The sequence below is a fragment of the Chiloscyllium punctatum genome, chromosome 37, assembly GCF_047496795.1.
Source record: "Chiloscyllium punctatum isolate Juve2018m chromosome 37, sChiPun1.3, whole genome shotgun sequence".
NCBI lineage: Eukaryota > Metazoa > Chordata > Chondrichthyes > Orectolobiformes > Hemiscylliidae > Chiloscyllium > Chiloscyllium punctatum.
The window spans coordinates 535,235-557,766 of record NC_092775.1 but is presented as its reverse complement, the minus strand read 5'-3'; the positions used below and the strand labels follow the sequence as shown (position 1 = coordinate 557,766).

The 22,532-nt window shown below is 43.4% G+C and overlaps 1 protein-coding gene across 3 annotated transcripts in view; it reads left to right on the top strand.

Annotated features, from left to right (window-relative positions):
• Positions 1-22,532, top strand: part of fer1l4 (fer-1 like family member 4) — a 356,632-nt gene that overhangs the window by 11,986 nt on the left and 322,114 nt on the right. For 2 of the 3 annotated variants that reach the window (XM_072556056.1, XM_072556055.1), the window contains 2 exons: positions 6,618-6,706; positions 9,080-9,179. In XM_072556056.1, coding sequence (XP_072412157.1) covers positions 6,618-6,706; positions 9,080-9,179 — 189 coding nt within the window. Of the gene's footprint in view, positions 1-6,617; positions 6,707-9,079; positions 9,180-9,801; positions 9,898-22,532 lie in introns of those variants that run through there. The other variant, XM_072556057.1, reaches the window with a different exon arrangement.

The window sequence follows — 22,532 nt, the reverse complement described above, 5'->3', positions numbered from 1 at the left end:
AGCCCCTTGGTCGCTAACTCCCCCTGATCACCCATTTCCTCCTTGCCTTGGTAGTGAAATGTCCTCACTACTGTAATGCCAAAAAAAGGTACAGCCAATTTGCATTTAGGTATGACCTCAAACAGCAAATAAAATCTTAAACAGTTTTATCCATTTTGGGATATTGTTTGAGGGGTAAGTATTGGCCAGGCAGTTTGGAGATTGTTGCGCTACTTTCAACATGCTCTGGTTTCTCTGAACAGTCTGGGCCTCCACTTCACTCCTCATCATCGACTGAATTTGAGCAAAAATTGTGACATTTTAAAATATATCCTCATCCAAACTCTGGCCTGTTTCCAGATTTGTAAAGTGTTCTGGTATTTGTGATTTGTTTCTTTGACAATAGATTCCAAGCTCTCCACCTAACTTTGTTAAAGGTGGGGCAGGTTGTACATAACACAAACATAATAACTAAACCGCAGGGCTGCTGAGCAGTGACTTGCTGCTAATTTACAGAATAAATGCTGCAACATATTATGACTCACTTATTGAGTCCTTCCTAGTACACTCTGTATAAAGATCTCCTTGCCTCTCCCACTTCGGAGGTGTAGAGTTCTGAAGGTATGTGCAAGCTAACAGGTCTAAAATGCTAAGAGAAAAGTATTTTTAAAATTCTTTTGATGAATGTTTGGGATATTAACAGTGGAAAATTGAACACATTGCAAATTCATGGTGACTAAGCATTTCTGGATCAGTCCTAAATCAACAGAATGCAGAATGAAACTGTCTTGACTTTGTTGTCCAGTGCCATTTGCCTGTATGGTTTCTGTTCTCCATTTCCAACTTTATTCTGACCATGCTAAATCCAACACCTATTTTTGGGATGAGTAGGTTCAGAGCCACTGAGGACTGGGATGCAATGGCCCACACTTGGTTTAAGTTGGCCTCATGCAAGAGGAAATGCCCGTAGGTTTGCCTGATGTGGAGATTCACAAACATTCCACCTGGATCCAAGGTTGAGAAACAGCACTGCAATGTGTAAAAGCAATCACTTTTCAGCACAAACACACCCAGGTTCCTAAAGTGAATAGTCACTGGATTCCTATTCGCTAACATACTGACAAATTGAGAATAGCATTGCACCAACTGAAAGGATCGCATTCTTCATCCTAACTAGGTATGTTATTGAAATGTCACTTTAACGACATGCCCACTGGCAGTGATTCTCTGGTGTCTTTGAGAATGGTAGGAGAAGGAACAATTCAGCTGCTTTACTGCCATTATAAAGAGAGGATTTCTCTACTGGATGGGATTATCCCTCAATCCACTCCTTCTCATTCGGGCTATACTGGTTATTTCATTGCATCCTCATTTTGAGGAGCTACAAAAATAGCTGAGATTAAATGAAATTCCAAGCATTTTAATAAACTGAACAGTCCCAGTTTTGTGTATGTGTTACGTTATCTAATGATCAACTGCCCTTAATTACTCCCAATTAATTCTTCATCCCAATCAAGCATGTGACTCAGCTCCTGATCCCAAACCAGTGATCCTGTTTCAGTGAGTTACTCAGTTGCAACAGTGAGTTACTGTTGGACAGTGTGTTTTGGGGACACTGATGTCTTTCTTGGTGAAATATTCTACAGTGGCAATGAACTGAATTTGAATTGAATTTATTGTCAAGTGTACCGAGACACAGTGAAAAGCTTTGTCTTGTGAAAAATACAGGCAAATCACATAGTTAAGTAGCATAGATAAGTAAATAATAGGTAAACAGCGGCAAATATAAAAACACAGGAACAGGCGAATGTTAAGAGTTTGTGAGTCCATTCAGTTTTCTAGCAACAGTAGGGTTGAAAGTGTTACAAAACCGGCTGGTGTGTGTGTGTGTGTGTGTGTGTGTGTCGATGGTAGAGGTTGTGGAAAAGCATTGCCAGGGTGGGATGAATCTGAGAATGCTGGCGGCCTTTCCTTGACAGTGGGCCTGGTACATGGATTCTATACATGGCAGGTTGGCCTTTGTGATTGTCTGGGCCGTGTTCACCACTCTCTGTAACCATCTCCAATCTTGAATGGTACACTTGCCATACCAGTGATACATCCAGGCAGAATACCCTAGATGGCGCATCTACAAAAGTTGGCAAGAATATTCGCCGTCATTCCAAATTTCCTCAGCTGCCTGAGGAAGAAGAGACGTTGTTGGGCCTTTGTAACCAGTGCGTCCACATGAAGAGTCCAAAAAAGCTTATTGTGGATGACCACTCCCAGGAGCTTGACAGTCTCCACTTTCTCCATCTCTGTGCTGTTAATGTGTGTGTGGGAGGGGGGCATGAGTAACATCCTGCCGAACCACGCCCCTGAAGAGATTCACTTGTAACTTTGAACTTTGTCTTTGAATTGGTGCAAGCATTTCTGACATCATGTTGCTATTTGGGAAACCTGATTAATTTGATCCTGCCATCAAAGACTGGGCCCAGTATGTGGAAAGAATGTGCTATTTTTTCTGGGCAGATGACATTGGGGCAGATAAAAAGCAATGTGTAATTCTCTTGACAGCGTGTGGACCAGCAGCTTTCTTGGTTACTAGAAACCTAACTTTCTGGAGGGACCAGATACTAAAACCTTTAGTGAATTATTGCAGAAAATTCATATGTAACCTGGCCTCTATCCTGGCACTCTTACATCTACTACTGAGAAAGGGTCAGCTTGGAAATGGCCTTGTAGCCAAGTTTTAGCCTTTGGGAAGTGAAGAAGCAACTATTGTAGACTAAGTTGTTGGCAAATTATGATTCCAAGTGCGATGTGGTGCTGACATGCGATGCCTCCCTGTATGGTATTGGGGTAAGTGTTGACACACTGGTGGCCCAATGAAGAGGAATTCCCGATAAACTTCCCGGAGTTTGGCTGGTGCCGAACGGAGGTATGTCCAGACAGAGAATGAATGTTTGGCAGTCAGCTTTGCTGTAAAAACATTTCACCAATACCTTTATGGGCATAAATTTGTAGTAATGGACTACAAACCCTACTAAGGCCACTTATATAGGACAGGATCATGCTGCCTATGGCTTCAATCAGTTTCAGCAGTGGGCTGTTATTCTGATCAAGTACAGAGCCAAGCGGCAAATGCAGATGCCTTGAGCAGCCTCGCACTGATGATGCACCACTGGTTGTCCCGTCACGAGAAGAGTCTGCTCTGGTTTTAAACTTTCTGATCACCCTTCCGGTCACCAATGACAATATCAGACTGTGGACACAAAAAGATCCTATCCTGACAAAACTAAAACAGCTGGTGGTGATGTGGGAAACAAAAGGGTCATCACAACCTGAACTGAAACCATTTTAGCCGCTAGGAAATCAGATTATCATAGAGGATGGCATATTATTATGAGGAGCAAGTGTGATTGGCCCAGGTAAGGGTCACTGCCAGATACCGGCTGAACTCCACCAGGGTCATCCAGGGGTTTCCAAAATAAAAAGATGTTAACAATAAGTTATGTCTGGTGGCCAAGATTGGACATTGACATAGCCACATTGTTGACAATACCCATAGTGTTGACAAGGGCAAAAAATACTGCCAGCATCTCTCCCACATCCATGAGAATGGCTGGGTAAATTCTGGACTTGGTTATACATTGTCTAGGCCGGTCCTTTCAAGGGCTGCATGTTTTTAGTCATTGTGGACGCCCATTCAAAGTGATTAGATATACATAGAGTTCATTAGTCAAAGATGGTGATGATCTTTGAAACATTGCAAGCACCTTTTGCAAAACACAGACTCCCGGAGGTGCTGGTCATAGACAACAGGGAATTCGATTATTTCATAAAGTTGAATGGCATTTGGCATGTAAGAAGAGTTCCCTACCACCCATAATCTAATGGTCTGGCCATAAGAGCAGTCTAAACTTTGAATGCAGACTTAAAGAAACAGCTTAGAGCTTCACTTGATACCAAACTGTTCTGGTTCTTGTTTGATGAAAGGATCACCCCTCCCGCAACTACAGGGACAGCTCCAGTAGAGTTGCTAATGCAAACAAGATTCTGCACCAGGATAAATCTGGTTTTCCTGGATCTGAGGGAGGCGGGAATGTAAAACAGCATCACGACTCCGCTAAGACAGAGAGGCAGTTTACTTCAGGGGATGAAGTTTGGTGTTAAAACCAGGGGAATAGCCCTGCATGGGTAAGAGATATGGTCGACACGAGGTCAGGTCCTGTGACATACAAAGTTTGGGTAGGAGAGGTGGTCCTGAACAAGCACGTGGACCACATAAAAGCTGCGACCTCACAAATGGGACAGAAGCTAAGCACACCTGCCCCCTCTGAACATTCGGCAAGACTGTCAAAGCCCCTTGAGTTCCCTCCCTCCACCTAGCGTCAAAGAAGCTTCTGAGGGCAAGATGGATATAGCAGATGTCACGGCCTCGATGCTGTTACCGCCTGATGAAGGAGAAGATGTGTTTCAACGGATGCTCCAGGTGCATGAGACGGGCTTCGGTCTGGTTCACACCACCAGTATCTGAGGCAGAGTCGGAGGAACTGGACCTGATGCAAAAACGCCACAGGAGAAGCTACAGGAAAAAGAATGAGGCTACATCCCAGGACTTAGAGGGGAAGGGATGTAGTGATTGCAAAGAGGTCAACCAGGTGGACCTCAGAAAATGAGTTCCTGATTGTGGCTGTTAGCCTGGTCTAATCAGGGAGTCCTGGCTGACAGATATAAACAGGCATATAGGGCATTCTGCTCACTCCAGGAGCTGGCTCTAGGAGCTGAGTCAGTATCATAGACAATGTGCTTCTAAATAAAGGGTGACTTGGTGACAGGAAACTGGCTTTCATGGAGTTATTTTAAGATGCACAGGTGTTTCCAATTTTACATTTTTCTTCTAAATTAATTTTATTCAATCATGGAATTGGACATCACTGCCTGTGCGAGCATTTATTGTTCATCCCTAATTGCTCATGAACCACTGCAGCCTTTGAAGTGTACGGACACCACAATGCCGCTGAGGGTTAAATAGATTAGGATTAGGTTGGTTTTACTTTGTTCTTGCATGCAACATGATTATTGCTCCTGGTTGGAGAGTCAAGTATACTGGCATACCTTAAGGTTAATACGGAATGTGATTACAGGGACATAACAACATGTCCTTAATTGTGGAATAAATGATGTGTTTTTTTGATCACTCTTTCTTGAGTGTTTACGTTAGTTTCCAGTAATATACTCAGCACTCTGCAGGTCAAATTGAAATGTTGTAGGTGAACTTGAAGTCCTGTCAGGATTCTGCTCGACAAGACTCTGAGATAGACCCAATGGGGACAGTACTGGCAAAGCCCTCTGGGCTCCTTAGATTCTTACCTGGATCAATTTCTCACCCACCCAGAATGCCAGGCCTCTTCCACTTTACTCAATGGCCCACCGCCATTGTCCTCCCTGGATTCCTCTTGAACTCCTCCATGTACCTGACCTCCCTCCACAATCTTCTTTCACTACTGACTCACCCTTACTAGTCCTGAAGCTTCGTTCAAGAGCTCATTCCCCTGTTCTGCCACCTTAGCCCCCACCAGCGAGTTTACTGGGGATGAAAGGATACTTTGGTCGTTTACTAGTCTGCTATAAGGGTGTGAATGACTTTGAGTCCTGATGTTGTGTTATTTTGGATCCAAGCAGTTGGCTTTGGGGCTGCATTCAGTGTTTGTGTTTTACTGCCTTCACGTCTGTCAGTTCTGAGACAGTTCCCTGTTTAAAACCCACTTTGTCAGGCTGAAACTGCTTGGGTCTAGTCAGCATTCACTAAGATCCTGGTCTGGATTCTGTTGTCATCTCTGCTTTAGTTGTCTAAACTATTGTACTTCTACATTTATAGTCTTTCACATATTGCTGCAATGGTAACTGGGGAATCTAGCGTATAGTGTCAGTTTCAGTGACTGTTAGAACAAAACAAGGGATGGTGCTACATGACTGTCCTGGAAGTGGATGTTTGCAAGAGTGTAATACAGTCAGAGTCATGGAGTAATACAGCATGGAAACAGGTCCTTTGGCCCAAATTAGTCTATGCTGACCATGGTGGCCACTCTGCTATTTCTAATTGTCTGCATTTGGTCCATATCCCTCTAAACTCTTCCCATCCATAAAACTATCCAAATGTTATTAAAATGTTGCTATTGTACCTGCCTCAGCACTTTCTCTAGCAGCCCATTCCATATACACATCATTGGCTGCGTGAAGAAGTTGTCCCTAACAATTATCGTGTATGACCAGGCAGTCTCAAACCCTCAGTTTGATAATACCCAGCACATGGGACATCCAGCACTGTCTTGCTTTACACAGAATGTGCTGAAATATTGGATAAAAAATCCAATTATTAACACTGTGGTTGTACTTATCTGTGACATTGTGCCTGTAGCATTGTTAAAAGTAGCTGATTTGAACAGTGTGGCACTGGAAAAGCACAGCAGGTCAGGTAGCATCCAGGGAGCAGAAGACTTGACGTTTCAAGCATAAGCCTTTAATCAGGAATTCGGATGCTGCTTGAACGCTGCCTGATCTGCTGTGCTTTTCCAGGGCCACATTCTTTGACTCTGATCTTCAGCATCTGCAGTCCTCACTTTCTCCTAAATGTAGCTGATTGTTTGTTGCAGGAATTCCGTTGGCCTCATTATGGACGAGACATTATCGAAGAGATGCTGGAGATTCGAGTTTATAACCACAGTAAACTCTTCAGCAACAGGCAAGTGCCAACTGTTGGGGCTCAGAGTCAGTTTTTCAAACAGTATCCCAAGTAAATAGGATTTTATTGGGGAGGGAACTAAGGGCTTGGAATTAAGACTAACACCAGGATTTTAATTTGTCTGGTGGAGATGGGTGCAGAGGGTGGGGATGGAAGTTGGAGTGGGGCAGGTATTGGTGCATTTGTCTATGGTGGAGGTGTGTAGGTTTGGAGGATTGAAATCCACCTGTCTCGGAGGGTAGGGGTGAGACGTGAGGGTTATGGTCCTCCTGTCTGGGGGTGGGGGTGAGAGTGGGGGTTCTCCTGTGTGGGGGTGAGGGTGAGGGTGGTCCTGTTTGGACATGAGGGGTGATGGGTGAGGGTACTTCTGTCTGGGTTGTTTTGGGGGAGTGGTGAGTGTGGGGGTGCACCTGTCTGGGATGTGGTGGGAAAGGTGTGAGGATGAGGATGCTCCTCTCTGGGGTGCAGTGGGGGAGATGTGAAGGTGAGAGTGCTTCTGTCTGGGATGTGAGGGGTGAGGGCAAATGCTCCTGTCTAGAGGGTAGTGTTATTCTGGTGGTGCCCTCCTGCTCTGTTTATCTTATTGGCATATGGTACAAGCTACATTGAGTGAAGTCCATTCTCTCTAACATTGAACTTGAGAAAGGAAGCACTTGGTTTATCTTGGAGATAATGTTGCAAATCTGAGACAGTGGCTGTCTCCAACAATCACAGCCTTGTTCAAGTTTAAGGGGGATATACACGGCAAGTACTTTACACAGAGGGTGATAGGAGCCTGGAACGCGTTACAGAAGTGGTAGCAGAGGCAGGTAGGGATTCATTTACGGTGCATCTGGACAGATGCATGAGTTAGTGGGGAGCAGAGGGATGCAGGTGCTTAGGTATTGGGTGACAGGTTTAGACAGTGGATTTGGATCGGCTCAAGCTTGGAGGGCCCAAGGGCCTATTCCTGGACTGTAGATTTTCTTTATTCTTTGTTCGTCATTCATCAAATAATGATCAATCCCGGCTAATGTTGCCCTGAAAAATATTTGGATCATCAAGGTGATTTTAACAAGGTGATTTATATAAAACTATTGATTGTTTCTTAATTAATCTTACTTCATTTAGGGAAGGACAGGGAATTTGAGCTTATTGATTAAAAGAAAGGGGAATGAAGTTTGAAGTCAGAAAGATCTATCAAATCCTGTAAGCAAGAATGAGGTTATCTCTTTTGATCTGAAAAGGAAAGATCAGGATACTTTCTAGATGAAATTAAATACAGTAGACAGCCAAAGGGATTTAGAGTTCAGGTGCATAGATCTTGAAAATGTCACAAACAGGTATAAAAAGTAATCTGGGAAAGCTAATGGAATACTGACCTTTATATCTGGAGGACTGGAGTATAAGGATGGAGAAGTTACTCTGCAGTTACACAAAACCCTGGTAAGACCCCAGTTGGAGACTGAGGACAGATGTGGGCACCACGCCTTAAGGATATATTGGCCTTGACGGGAGCACAATATGGATTTACAAGAATGATATCTGGACTTTTGGGATTATGAAGATAGATTGTACAAATGAGGCCTGTTTTCTCTAGAATTTAGAAGGTTAAGGGGTGATCTGATTGAAGCCTTCAGAACATTAATGGTAAAAGATAAGGTAGATAAAGATAAAGTATTTTCATTGTTTGGGAATTCTAGAACTAGGGGGCGTAGTCTGAAACTTTGGGTCAGACCATTCAGGAGATATGCTGGGAAGCTGTATGTAAAAGTGTTGTGTGTAGAAGGTTGGTAGAGGTTTAGAACTCTCTTCCACAAACAGAAGTGGGTGTTGAATCAGTTGTTAATTTTAAATATGAGATACATGCATTTCTGTTAAGCAAAGGTATTAATGGATATGGGTCAAAGTCAGGTACAATTGGTTCTATTATAATGCAGGTTTCTTCAACACAAATTGGCTTTAATGTGGTTGAAGAATTTAGACTGTTAGTTGTAGAATGCAAACTTTCATTACCTGTATTGGCTATAATGTGATCTTGGTCCCATTAGTTTAAATGGTGCTGCTATTATGTGATTTTCTTATAACACAAGATTGCATGAGAATGGAATTATCATGTTACATCGGAACCGACTGTATATTGAGTTAGACCACAGATCAGCCATGATCTCATTGACTGGTAGATCAGTCTCGAAGGGCTGAATGGCCTAACCCTGTTCCTATGTTGATGTTCTTATCACAAGATCTAAGATAATCTCTGGTCATGTGTTGGAAAGTACAGCTCTATGAACACTTGATGACACACTAATCAAAATATGTCTTTAAAGGTTGCAGGGGAAGTTAATAATTAAGTGAAAGGGTAAATTATTTCATATGATTAATCTTTTTTTACAGGCTGTTGGGGCAATTACAGATTAGTCTTCAGCAGGTGGCAAAAACTGGTCAATTAGTTCTAAAGGAAGCTCTTGTTGACAAGAAGAATTCTCTGACTGATGTAAGTAGCACATTCTGTCCATTTATTTAAATAAATCAGTGTTGGGAAATGAGTAAGAGAAAACATCCAAATAATATTTAATGCCATTTATTGCTATGATACTGGTGAGCCAGAGAGTGAAGCTGGTGGCTGAAAGCTGGCCACGGTGATGCACTATCCTCTTTTGGATAGGGAGTTAGTTCCAGGGAAGCTGAAGGGGGATACAATCTCGAATTCTCTCCATTTTGACTCAAGGCACAGAGGCATTATAGATCCCATTAGCAAATCCAACAGAGGCTATTTTGGGGTAGGTCTTAGTTTGTTAGCTAAATTATGAGAAATACTTTATAATTCGAGACAGAAAAATATGACGATAGAACAATTTGGTTCTAAAAGTTGTTGATATTATGTTTGGAGATGATTTTAATGCAACAGTGAACTACTTAGTGAAATCCAAGTTTTTAAATTACTTTTTAGCTGTGTGTAATGAAGACTTAGTGTTCTGTCTTCAGATAACAAATGTTTGGTATAAACAGGAGTCTCAGAGGTTCTATTCACTGTGAGAGCTGTCTCTGAGGGAGGTGGATCAGTGTGTGAAGGACTCTCCACTTTGTGTGTTAGGGAGAGGGGACTAACCTCTGAACTGGTTGGACCACACAGTCTGTGTGTCTTATTACTGCTGTTGGTGTTTCCTGCCGAGGAGGAGTGTTTTCTTTCTTGTCTCTCCCCCTTGTTTCAGGTAGACTTTGTTTTGATTTTCTGTTTTTCTTTATTGTTTATTATGATTGTTCATTTTCTGGGGTTCTTTCCATTTATTTCTGTTAATTTGAGGCTGTGCTCAGCTGCACAGTCATCTACCACCACCACCGCTGCTGCTGCTGCAGCCTGGGCCTGCTGGTACTATCGCAGCCTGGGCAAAAAAAAGTGTTTGGTGTGGAAGTACTGCATCATTTGCATTCCTTTGGAGTTGGTAAATAATACAGGAAATGGAATGAATGTTAACAAATTCTAAGTCAATTAATGCAACAGAAACCTAGAAACGTAGCTTTTCGTTACTGAAAAAGATTTATTGATTTGCTCAACATTACACCTCTCATCCAACAGCCTGTGTCCCAGCTGGCCTCTATTTATATTTAGTCGAAGCTAATTAATACCCACAACCTACTTCTCTTAACATTAACAGTGTGGTGACAAGACATTAGCAAAATTCTATAATGTAAGCTGAAAGTGAACAATTGTAATAGAAATTCACTTTTTAAATGCATTTAATATTAATATTTTACTTCCTCTCATTGATTTTAACCCTCATTGTTGCCTGTGCTTTCAGTCAATTGGGTTGTAACGTCTGGAATCTCCATCCTAAACCTCTGCTTTCCTCTCCTCGTCTAAGGGATGCCTTTAAAGCTCCCTCTTTGACCAAGCTTTTGATAACCACTAATATCAGTGTAATCATACCTGTGCAGCATTTTGGAATATTTTATTGCATTAAAGGTGCTATATAAATATAAATTGTTATCACAGTTCTTATGTTTTGTTGCTTGGTTTTATTTCTTCTTGATTTCTGGCCCTTTGCTCATTCCTTGAATACAGTTGCATGGACACCAAGTTTTGTCCATATTAATTCCTTTTGTGAACCAGAGCAGTTTTGCTGGCTCCCAGCTCATTACGTTGCCAGTCAGATCAAATTAGAGATTGAACCTGAAGGCTTGGGTTATTAGTTCAAAGATGCAGTACTTGGACTGGCTAAGCCAGGATTGCAATGGGTTTCTGTCAACAGCTGACGTGAGCGATGATTCCAACCCTGTCTAAAAGTCCCTTTGTTTCCTTGTATTAAGTGTAAATTCAAGACATATATGAGCAGATAGAAAATAACAAGCAAATCCAGCAGCATGAAAAACCTGTTTGACTGAAGTATTCAAAAGGTCAATGGGTAATAAACACATTTGCTTAACAACTGTTGCTATGACTGTATTTAAAAATCAGCCCAAAGATTGAATGGAGCTGAGTTTCATGCCCCACTCCCACATTATTCAAAAATTAACAAAACATGTTTTTAGGAGAAAATGCTGAACTACTGCAGAAGTAGGATTACTGATTTTCAAGGGACTTCAAGGTACATACTGCACCATTGGGGGCATTCCTTCTTCTGTTGCACTTTAAACAATCTTTGGCTGAGGGAGGCTTGTTGTGCATTGTTCTTTGCAGTGCAGGCAATTCAGTATTACTACTTTAAGAGTTGAGTAATGCTTCAGGCTGAGGATAAGGATAACAACACCACATGATGAGCAACGATGAGGACAACCGACAAGAGGGTGATAATTCTTTATTATGCAGTGCAAAAGTAGCACTTGGTGGTGTAGTGATTATAACGAGGTCAGCTAGCCGGACATCATAGAATATGAGTGCCTTGATTGGGGATATTAATCCTGGCTGACATAAAACGGTTGAGTGTCAGGGATACTGACACTCTGGTGCCTGACTCTGTATTAGGCAGTACTGTAGACTAGGGTTGTTCATATGTAAATAAAGAGTGGCTGGTGACAGGATACCTGCCTCTGTGGAGTTATTTCGGTGGCGATGAGATTTAAGCACAATCCTGAAGAAACACACTCGCAGCAGTTGTCTTTGAGTTGGGGTAAGCACTTTCTTTCTTCACGCCTTTGTTTGGGAAGCTTGGTTCATTTGACCCTGCTGTCAAAGACTGGCCCAATATTTGAAAAGAATGCATTATTTTCTCTGGGAAAATGATATTATGACTGATGAATAACAATGAGTAATTCTCCTGACAGTCTGTGAAGCTGCAGCTTTTTCTGTCATTAGCAGCCTAACTTTCCCTGATACACCAATGCTAAAACCTTTCAAGAATTGACTGACATAAAGAATTAAGAACAAAGAAAATTTACAGCCCAGGAACAGGCCCTTTGGCCCTGCAAGGCCTGAGCCGATCCAAATATACTGTCTAAACTTGTTGGTCAATTCCTAAGCATCTGTATCCCTCTGCTCCCCACCTACTCATGCATTTGTCCAGACACATCTTAAATGAATATACCGTGCCTGCCTCTACCACCTCTGCCGGCAACACGTTCCAAACGCCCACCACCCTCTGTGTGAAGTACTGATTGCGTGTATCCTCCTTAAACTTTCCACCTCTCACCTTGAAAGCGTGACCTCTCGTTCTTGAATCCTTCACCCTGGGAAAAAGCTTGTCTCTATCCGTCCTGTCTATATCCTTCATGATTTTGTAAACCTCAATCAGGTCCCCCCTCAATCTCCTTTTTTCAAATGAAAATAAACCTAACCTACTCAACCTCGCTTCATAGCTAGCACCTTCCATACCAGGCAACATCCTCATAAACCTTCTCTGCACCTTCTCCATAGCGTCCACATCCTTTTGGTAATGTGGCGACCAGAACTGTACACAGTATTCTAAATGCGGCCGAACCAATGTCTTGTGCAATTTTAACATGACTTGCCAGCTCTTATACTCAATATCCCGTCCAATGTAGGCAAGCATGCCATATGCCTTCTTGACCACTCTATCCACCTGTGCAGCAACCTTCAGGGTACAATGGACCTGCACTCCCAGATCTCTCTGCCCATCAACTTTTCCCAAGGCTCTTCCATTCATTGTATAATTTGCTCTAGAATTAGCCTTGCCTAAATGCATCACCTCACATTTTTCTGGATTGAGAACCATCTGCCACTTTTCTGCCCAACTCTCCAGTCTATCGAAATCCCCCTGTATTCTCTGACAGTCCCTTATGCTTTCTGCTACTCCACCAATCTTCATGTCATCTGCAAACTTGTTGATCGTACCAACAGTGCCCTCTTCCAGATCATTTATGTATATTACAAACAACAGTGGTCTCAACACTGACCCCTGTGGAACACCACTGGTCACCTTTCTCCATTTCGAGAAACTCCCTTCAACTATTACTCTTTGTCTCCTGTTGCTCAACCAGTTCTTTATCCACCTAGCTATAACACCCTGCACACCATGTGACTTCACTTTTTCCATTAGTCTACCATGGGGAACCTTATCAAACGCCTTACTAAAACCCATGTATATGAAATCAACAGCCCTTCCTTCATCTATCAACTTAGTCAGTTCCTCAAAGAACTCTATTAAGTTGGTAAGGCATGATCTCCCCCACACAAAACCATGTTGCCTGTCACTGATAAGCCTATTCTTTTCTAAATATAAATAGATTCTATCCCTCAGTACCTTCTCCAGCAACTTTCCCACCACTGACGTCAGGCTCATTGGTCTGTAGTTACCCGGAATATCCCTGCTACCCTTCTTGTACAGGGGGCAACATGAGCAACCCTCCAGTCCTCCGGCACCTCACCTGTATTTAAGGATGTCACAAAGATATCTGTCAGGGCCCCAGCTATTTCCTCAACAACCTGGGATAGATCCCATCTGGTCCTGGGGATTTGTCCACCTTAATAACCTCTAGCCTACCCAACACATCTTCCCTACTTATGTCAATGTGATCCAGACTAATCAAACTTCTATCTCTAATCTCAACATTCATCATGTTCCTTTCCTCAGTGAACACTGATGCAAAGTAATCATTCAGAATCTCAACCATTCTCTCAAGTTCGACCCACAGCCTTCCTTCGTTAACCTTTAGTGGACCAATCCATTCTCTAGTTACCCACTTGCTTCTTATATTTGGGATTCTCCTTAATTCTGCTCGCTAAAGCTCTTTCATGACCCCTTTTCGCCCACTTGATTCCTCATTTAAGACTTGTCCTACTCTTCCGATATTCTTCCAGGGCCCGTTCTGTTCTTAGCTGCCTAGACCTTATGTATGCTTCCTTTTTCCTCTTGGCTAGTCATCCAATTTCTCGTCATCCACGGTTCACGAATCTTTCCCTTCCTAGCCTTTGCCTTCAATGGGACATGCCTATCCTGCACTATCTTTAACCTATCTTTGAAAGCCTCCCACATCTCAACTGTGGACTTCCCTTCAAATAGCTGTGTCCAATCCACATTTCCGAGCGCATGCCTAATTTGATATAATTGGTCTTGGCCCAGTTTAGGACTTTTCCCTTAGGACCACTCTCTTCTTTATCTACAAGTATTCTAAAACTTACAGACTTGTGGTCACTCTTCCCAAAGAAATCCCCCACCTAAACTTCTACCACCTGTCCTGGCACGTTCCCCAGTACCAGGTCCAATATGACCCTTTCCCTCGTTGGACTATTGACATACTGCTCTAAAAAAACTCTCCTGGATGCTTCTTACAAATTCTACCCCATTCAGACCCCTGGTGTTAAGTGTATCCCAGTCAATGTTGAGAAAATTAAAATCTCCCATCACCACTACCCTATTGCCTCTACATCTTTCCATAATCTGTTTACCTATTTGTTCTTCTACCTCATGCTCACTGTTGGGAGGCCTGTAATACAGCCCCAACAATGTAACCGCACCCTTCTTATTTCTCAACTCCACCTATAATGCCTCACTACCCAAGACCTCCATCGTGTGCTCCTTTAGCAAAGCCATGATATCATCCTTGACCGGCAATGCAACTCCCCTTTTACTTCCCTCTGTGTCCTGTCTGAAGCATCTATATCCTGGAACATTGAGTTGCCAATCATGCCCTTCCTTCAACCAAGTCTCTGTGATTGCAATAACGTCAAACTCCCAGGCACCAATCCAAGCCCTAAGTTCATCTGCCTTACCCACTATACTCCTTACATTAAAGTAGATGCATTTCAGGCCACCAGTTTTATTGCGCTCATCTACGCTCTGCCTACTCTTCCCTTTATAAATGCGATCTTCATAACTTTTACAGTCTCCAGTCTCCACCTAGCTGCCCGCTTGTTTTCTCTTCTGGTTCCCAGCCCCCTGCCGCATTAGTTTAAAACCTCCCCAACAGCAGTAGCAAAAACTCCCCCAAGGACATTGGTTCTGGTCTGTTTAGATGGAGACCGTCCATTTTTTAATAGCCCTACCTTCCCCAGAACCGGTCCCAATGTCCAAAAATCTGAACCCCTCCCTCCTACAGCCCTACCTTCCCCAGAACCGGTCCCAATGTCCAAAAATCTGAACCCCTCCCTCCTACACCATCTCTCAAGCCACGTGTTCATCCTGCCTTTTGTTTTTCATTTCTACGCTGGCTAGCACGTGGCACTGGTAGCAATCTCGAGATCACTACCTTTGAGGTCCTCCTCCTTAACTTCTCTCCTAGCTCCTTGAATACTTCTTTCAGGACCTCGTCCCATTTTCTACTTATATTGTTGGTGCCTATATGCACCAAGACAACTGGCTGTTCACCCTCCCCTTTTAGAATGCTCTGCAACTGATCGGTGACATCCCTGACCCGGGCACCTGGGAGGCAACATAGAACATAGAACATAGAACAATACAGCACAGAACAGGCCCTTCGGCCCACGATGTTGTGCTGAACATTTGTCCTAGCTTAAGCACCCATCCATGTATCTATCCAATTGCCGCTTAAAGGTCACCAATGATTCTGACTCTGCCACCCCCACAGGCAGCGCATTCCATGCCCCACCACTCTCTGGGTAAAGAACCTACCTCTGACATCCCCCCTATACCTTCCACCCTTCACCTTAAATTTATGTCCCCTTGTAACACTTTGTTGTACCCAGGGAAAAAGTCTCTGACTGTCTACTCTATCTATTCCTCTGATCATCTTATAAACCTCTATCAAGTCACCCCTCAGCCTTCGCCGTTCCAATGAGAAAAGGCCTAGCACTCTCAACCTATCCTCGTACGACCTTTTCTCCATTCCAGGCAACATCCTGGTAAATCTTCCCTGCACCCTCTCCAAAGCTTCCACATCGCTTTCCTAAAGTGAGATGACCAGAACTGCACACAGTACTCCAAATGTGGACTTACGAAGGTCCTGTACAGCTGCAACATCACCTCACGACTCTTCAATTCAATCCCTCTGCTAATGAACGCTAATACACCATAGGCCTTCTTACAAGCTCTATCCACCTGAGTGGCAACTTTCAAAGATCTATGAACATAGACCCCAGGATCTCTCTGCACCTCCACCTTACTAAGAACCCTACCGTTAACCCTGTATTCCGCATTCTTATTTGTCCTTCCAAAATGGACAACCTCACACTTGACAGGGTTGAACTCCATCTGCCACTCCTCAGCCCAGCTCTGCATCATATCTAAGTCCCTTTGCAGCCGACAACAGCCCTCCTCACTATCCTCAACTCCACCAATCTTCGTATCGTCTGCAAATTTACTGACCCACCCTTTGACTCCATCTTCCAAGTCATTAATAAAAATAACAAACAGCAGAGGACCCAGAACTGATCTCTGTGGAACTCCACTTGTAACTGGGCTCCAGGCTGAATATTTACCATCTGCCACCATTCTCTGACTTCGACCGGTTAGCCGGTTCTCTGTCCAACTGGCCAAATTTTCCACTATCCCATGCCTCCTGACTTTCCACATAAGCCTACCATGGGGAACGTATCAAATGCCTTATTAAAATCCATGTGCACTACGTCCACTGCTCTACCCTCATCCACATGCTTGGTCACCTCCTCAAAGAATTCAATAAGACTTGTAAGGCAAGACCTACCCCTCACAAATCCGTGCTGGCTGTCCCTAATCAAGCAGTGTCTTTCCAGATACTCATAAATCCTATCCCTCAGTACCCTTTCCATTACTTTGCCTACAACCGAAGTAAGACTAACTGGCCTGTAATTCCCGGGGTTATCCCTATTCCCTTTTTTGAACAGGGGCACAACATTCGCCACTCTCCAATCCCCTGGTACCACCCCCATTGACAGTGAAGACGAAAAGATCATTGCCAACGGCTCTGCAATTTCCTCTGTTGCTTCCCACACAATCCTAGGATATATCCCGTCAGGCCCGGGGGACTTGTCTATCCTCAAGTTTTTCAAAACGCCCAACACATCTTCCTTCCTAACAAGTATCTCTTCTAGCTTACCAGTCCGTTTCACACTCTCCTCTTCAACTATAATGTCCCTCTCATTTGTAAATACTGAAGAAAAGTACTCATTCAAGACCTCTCCTATCTCTTCCGACTCAATACACAGTCTCCCACTACTGTCCTTGATTGGACCTACCCTTGTTCTCGTCATTCTCATGTTTCTCGCATATGCATAAAATGCCTTGGGGTTATACCATCTGGGACTCCTGTTTTTGGCCACAGAACTGCCTATCTACTCCCCTCACAATAGAATCCCCTATGACTATGGCCCTACGAGTCCTTTTCCCACTCTTCTGAACAACAGTGCCTGCCATGGTGTCATGATCCTGGCAACTGCTGCCCTCCCCTGGTGAGCCAACTCCCCCAATAGTATCCAAAATGGTATCCCCTGTTTTGGAGGGAGATGACTGCAGGGGACACCTGTACTGTCTTCCTACTCTTTTTCTGTCTTTAGGTCACCCATTCACTGTCTCGCTCAGCAATTCTAACCTGAGGTGTGACCAGTTCACTAAACGTGCTATCCACGACCTCCTCAGCATCGCGGATGCTGCACAGTGAGTCCATCCGCAGCTCCAGAGCTGTCATGTGGTCAAACAAGAACTGCAGCTGGACCCACTTCTTGCCAGTGTAAGAGTCAGGAATGTCAGACACGTTCCTAAGCTCCCACATAGTTAAGGAATATTATAACCCCAAGTGTCCTCTAAATCTGAGACACTATCATTTTTACTTGACAATTCAAGAACTGGCAAAACTGTATTGGAGTTCTTGACTAGATTAGCAGAATCCTGTGAATTTGGTCTAATCCTTAATGAGATGCTTAGAGACCATCTGGTATGTGGGATTAATGTTGTAACTGTGCAAAAATGCCTGCTAACTGAGGCTCAGCCAGATTTCAAACATGCTGCAGCTGGCTTTATCATGGGTAAATGTGACAAGCTGAGCATATGAGTTACACTGTATTCCGATGCAAGTGGGCATCCTTGACAGTTCGACTGAGCTTGGGCAATGCCACTTGGGTGCAGGCATTGCATAGCCTCACTCAAGCCATATCCTGATCAGGGGAACTCTTAAGTCAGCCCACAGCAAAACCCCAAAACAGTTTTGGGGCTAAACCTTTTTCCCAGAGTGGAGGACTGAATTACTAGGGGTCACGAGTTCAAAATGAGAGGGGAAACATTTAGGGACGATAAACGTGGAAAATTCTTCACGCAGAGGGTGGTGGGTGCCTGGAATGCATTGCCAGTGGAGGTGGTAGGGGTGGAACAAAAGCGTCATTAAAGATGTATTGAGACAGATACATGAATGGGCAGGAAGCAAAGGGATACAGATCCTTCGAAAATAGACGACAGGTTAGAGGATAAGAATCGGCCCAAGCTTGGAGGGCTGAATGGCTTGTTCCTGCGCTGTAATGTTCTTTGTTATTTGTTCTTTGTTCTTAGTACGCCTTAGAAGGGAAAAATATATGTTCCAGGCCCCAACAACCGACTAACTTGGCTATAGAGTCGACAAGACCGGGTTACACCTGTTGGAAAATAAAGTGAGGCTGAACAAAGGTTCTCAGGCTCCCATGTTTATCCAGGAATTTAGATAATTTCTTGGGCTGGTAAATTATTATGGAAACTTCATATACAACCTGGCATCCACCCTGGCATCTTTTCATTAACTCCTAAAAAAGGGTCCGTATTGAAAATGGCCTCATAGACAAGTCATAGCTTTCAATGAATTAAAGAACCAGTTATCATCCTGGAAGGTGTTGCTATACTATGATCCCAAGAAAGATCTATTGACACGTGATGCCTCCCCATACGGCATCAGGGTGGTATTAGTTCATTTTCACCCAATGGAGAGGAACGTCCAGTAGCTTTTCATCCAGGACTTTGGCTAATCATAGAACTATAGAATCCCCTACATATAGAGGCTAACACCCGTGTGTCAGTATCCTTGACAGTCCCCTTTTTTATCTGTTAGCCAGGGCTCCCTAATTGGATCAGATTCACAGCCCCAATCAAGGAACTCATATTCTACGATGTCCAACTGGCTGACCTTGTTACAATCAGCTACAAGAATTAATTATCAAATTGTAAGCAGGTATTCTGACAAGGACAAGACAATAATTTCTCAGAGGTAAAAACAATAACTGCAGATGCTGGAAACCCAATTCTGGATTAGTGGTGCTGGAAGAGCACAGCAGTTCAGGCAGCATCCAAGTAGCTTTGAAATCGACGTTTCCCGAAACGTCGATTTCAAAGCTACTTGGATGCTGCCTGAACTACTGTGCTCTTCTAGCACCACTAATCCAGAATAATTTCTCAGAGTCTGAGCTATCTGAGTGGATAAGGGAGCTGGCTACACCTTGAACACACATTAAAGTTTTCCAAAAAGATCACAAATTCCACTTGGCTGCCCTCACCTGCCATTATTTAAACTTAAACTTACTTGTCTGGAATGAAGCAGCTTAGCTATGAGGAGAAGCTGGATAGTTCGGGTTGTTTACTTCAGAGCAGAAAAAGCTTAGAGGGGACCTGATAGAGGTGCTAAAGATTATGAGGGGCAACAACAGTACAGACAGAAAACAGTTGTTCCCTTTAGTTGAACTGTCAATAACAATGGGGCATATTTTGTGAAAGGCAGAAAATTTAGAGGGGATTTGAGGAATTTGTTTCTCACCCAGACGGTGGTGGGAATCTAGAATGCACTACTTGGGAGGGTAGTTGAGGCAGGATATCTGAAGCCTTTGGATGAGCGCTTGAACGTTTAGAGTAGATTACTTACAGTGTGGAAACAGGCCCATTGTTCAAGACTTTGTCAAGGAGTAGTGTAGAATTAGTATAGCTTCATCGGTACAGACTAGAAGGAGATCTGAAAAAATGTTTTCAAAATCATGAGGGCCTGGATCAAGGATCAGAGGGCACAGTTTTAAAGCTTTATAAAAGAAGCAAATGTGAGGTTGGAAAAGAAAGCTTTTCACACATTGGATGATTCGGTTTAGGAATGCACTGCCTGGAATTGTGGTGAAGGTAGATTCAACTGAGACATTCAAGAAGGAATTAGGTGAATGGTTCAATTTGAATAATGTGCAGGATATGGGGATAAAGTGGGAGTTCAGCTAAAATTAAAATGCTCAGACAGCTGGTGCAGATACAGTGGGCCAAATGGCCTCCTTCTGCACCATAAGTAATGTGATTCAATGCAAGTTGTGAGGAGATCAGAAAAGCAAGAAATCCTTTGGAGGTCATCGGATATGTCAACCTCCACTGCAAAGCTGCAGAAAGATTGATGTTGTGTTCTTAGGAAAAAGTCTGCTGAAACATACCCCAATGAGGAAGCAAGTCACCATTGGGCCTTCAATGATCAGGAGCAGGGGATGCGATTTCCCACTTTCTGAGAGCTGCCACCCAATCAAGCAAAATGAGTCAGTAGGAAATCTCTCTGCCCATTAGAGGTATATCTGGCACAAAGGAAGATGGTTGTGGGTGTTGAAGGTTCTGGAATCATTGAGGTCTACAGCATAGAAAAAGGTCCTTCAGCCCATTAAATCTATGCCAAAACATAGCACATTACAGTGCAGTACAGGCCCTTTTGCCCTCGATGTTGCGCCGGCCTGTGAAACCAATCTGGAGCCCATCTAACCTGCACTATTCCATTCTCGTCCATATGTCTGTCCAATGACTATTAAATGCCCTTAAAGTTAGTGAGCCTACAACTGTTGCAGGCCGTGCGTTCCACACCCCTACTACGCTGAGTAAAGAAACTGCCTCTGACATCAGTCCTATATCTATCACCCCTCAATTTAAAGCTATGTTCCCTCATGCTAGCCATCGCCATCTGAGGAAAAAGGCTCTCACTATCCAACCTATCTAACCCTCTGATTATCTTATATGTCTCAATTAAGTCACCTCTCTCTAATGAAAACAGCCTCAAGTCCCCCAACCTTTCCTCGTAAGACTTTCCCTCCATACCAGGCCGCACCCTAGTAAATCTCCTCTGAACCCTTTCCAAAGCTTCTACATCCTTCCTATAATGCGATGACCAGAACTGTACGCAATACTCCAAGTGCGGCCGCACTAGTGTTTTGTACAGCTGCAGCATGACCTCATGGTTCTGAAACTTAATCCCTCTACCAATGAAAGCTAACACACCATATGCCTTCTTAACAACTCTATAAATCTGGGTGTCAACTTTCAAGGATCTGTGTACCTGGACACTGAGATCTCTCTGCTTATCTACACTACCAGGAATCTTACCATTAGCCCAATACTCTGCATTCCTGTTACTCCTTCCAAAATGAATCATCTCACACTTTTCTGCTTTAAACTCAGTTTGCCACCCTCTCTTCTTTCAGCTAGCCAATTTCCGATCCAAACCATTAAATCACCCTCAATCCCATGTCTCTGTATTTTGTGCAATAGCCTACTGTAGGGAACCTTATCAAACGCTTTACTGAAATCCATATACACCACATCAACCACTTTACCCTCATCCACCATTTAGTCACCTTCAAGAAGACAAAGAAAACAAGAACCTGACTCTTCTAATCATATTTTCCACCACTTAGCCCATTGCCTTATATGCCTTGGCATTGCGAATGTTCATTGAAATACTTCTTAAATGTAATGAAGGTATCTGCCACTACCACCCTTACAGGCAGTGAATTTCAGAATTCCACCACCCTCTGGAGGAAAGAGTTTCTTCACTTCCTCTTTAAACCCCCTGTCCTTTACTTTAAACCTATGCCCCCAGTCACTGAAATCTCCATCAAGAGAAAATGTTCCTTCCTTTTATACATCTCAGAGATGCCCCCTCAGTCTCCTCTGCTCCCAGGCAAACACTACCAATCTATCCAATCTTTCTTCATATCTTTATATGGCCCATCAGTAAAAATTGGTAAGAGTCTTTGTGGAAATGCCAAATTTCCTTAGCCTCCTTAAGGATTAGAGATATTGTGCTTTCTTTACTGTCACACCGGGTGGACCAGGATAGATTGTTGGTGATCATCACTCCAGGAACTTGATGCTTTCGACCATCTCCACCTCAGCGTCATTAATGTTGACAGGGGCATACTCTCCACTCAGCTTCCTCAAGTCAAGGACCAGCTCCTTTATTTTTCTGACATTGATGGAGATGGGGGTTTGACATTGACTCGTCTTTACATCATGCCTCAAAGCACTTTATCCCTTTCCTGCATTCTGCCTCATCGCTGTTTGAGATCTGAACTATAATGGTGGTGTATCAGTAAACCTGTAAATGGAGTTCAGATGGAATTTGGCCACAAAGTCATGAGTGTATAAGGAGTATAGTAGGAGGCTGAGGAAGTAGCCTTGCAGGACACTGGTGTTGAGGAGGAGATGTCACCTATTCTTACTGATTGTGGTCTGTGGGTCAGGAAGTCAAGGATCCAGTTACAGAATATAGAGAT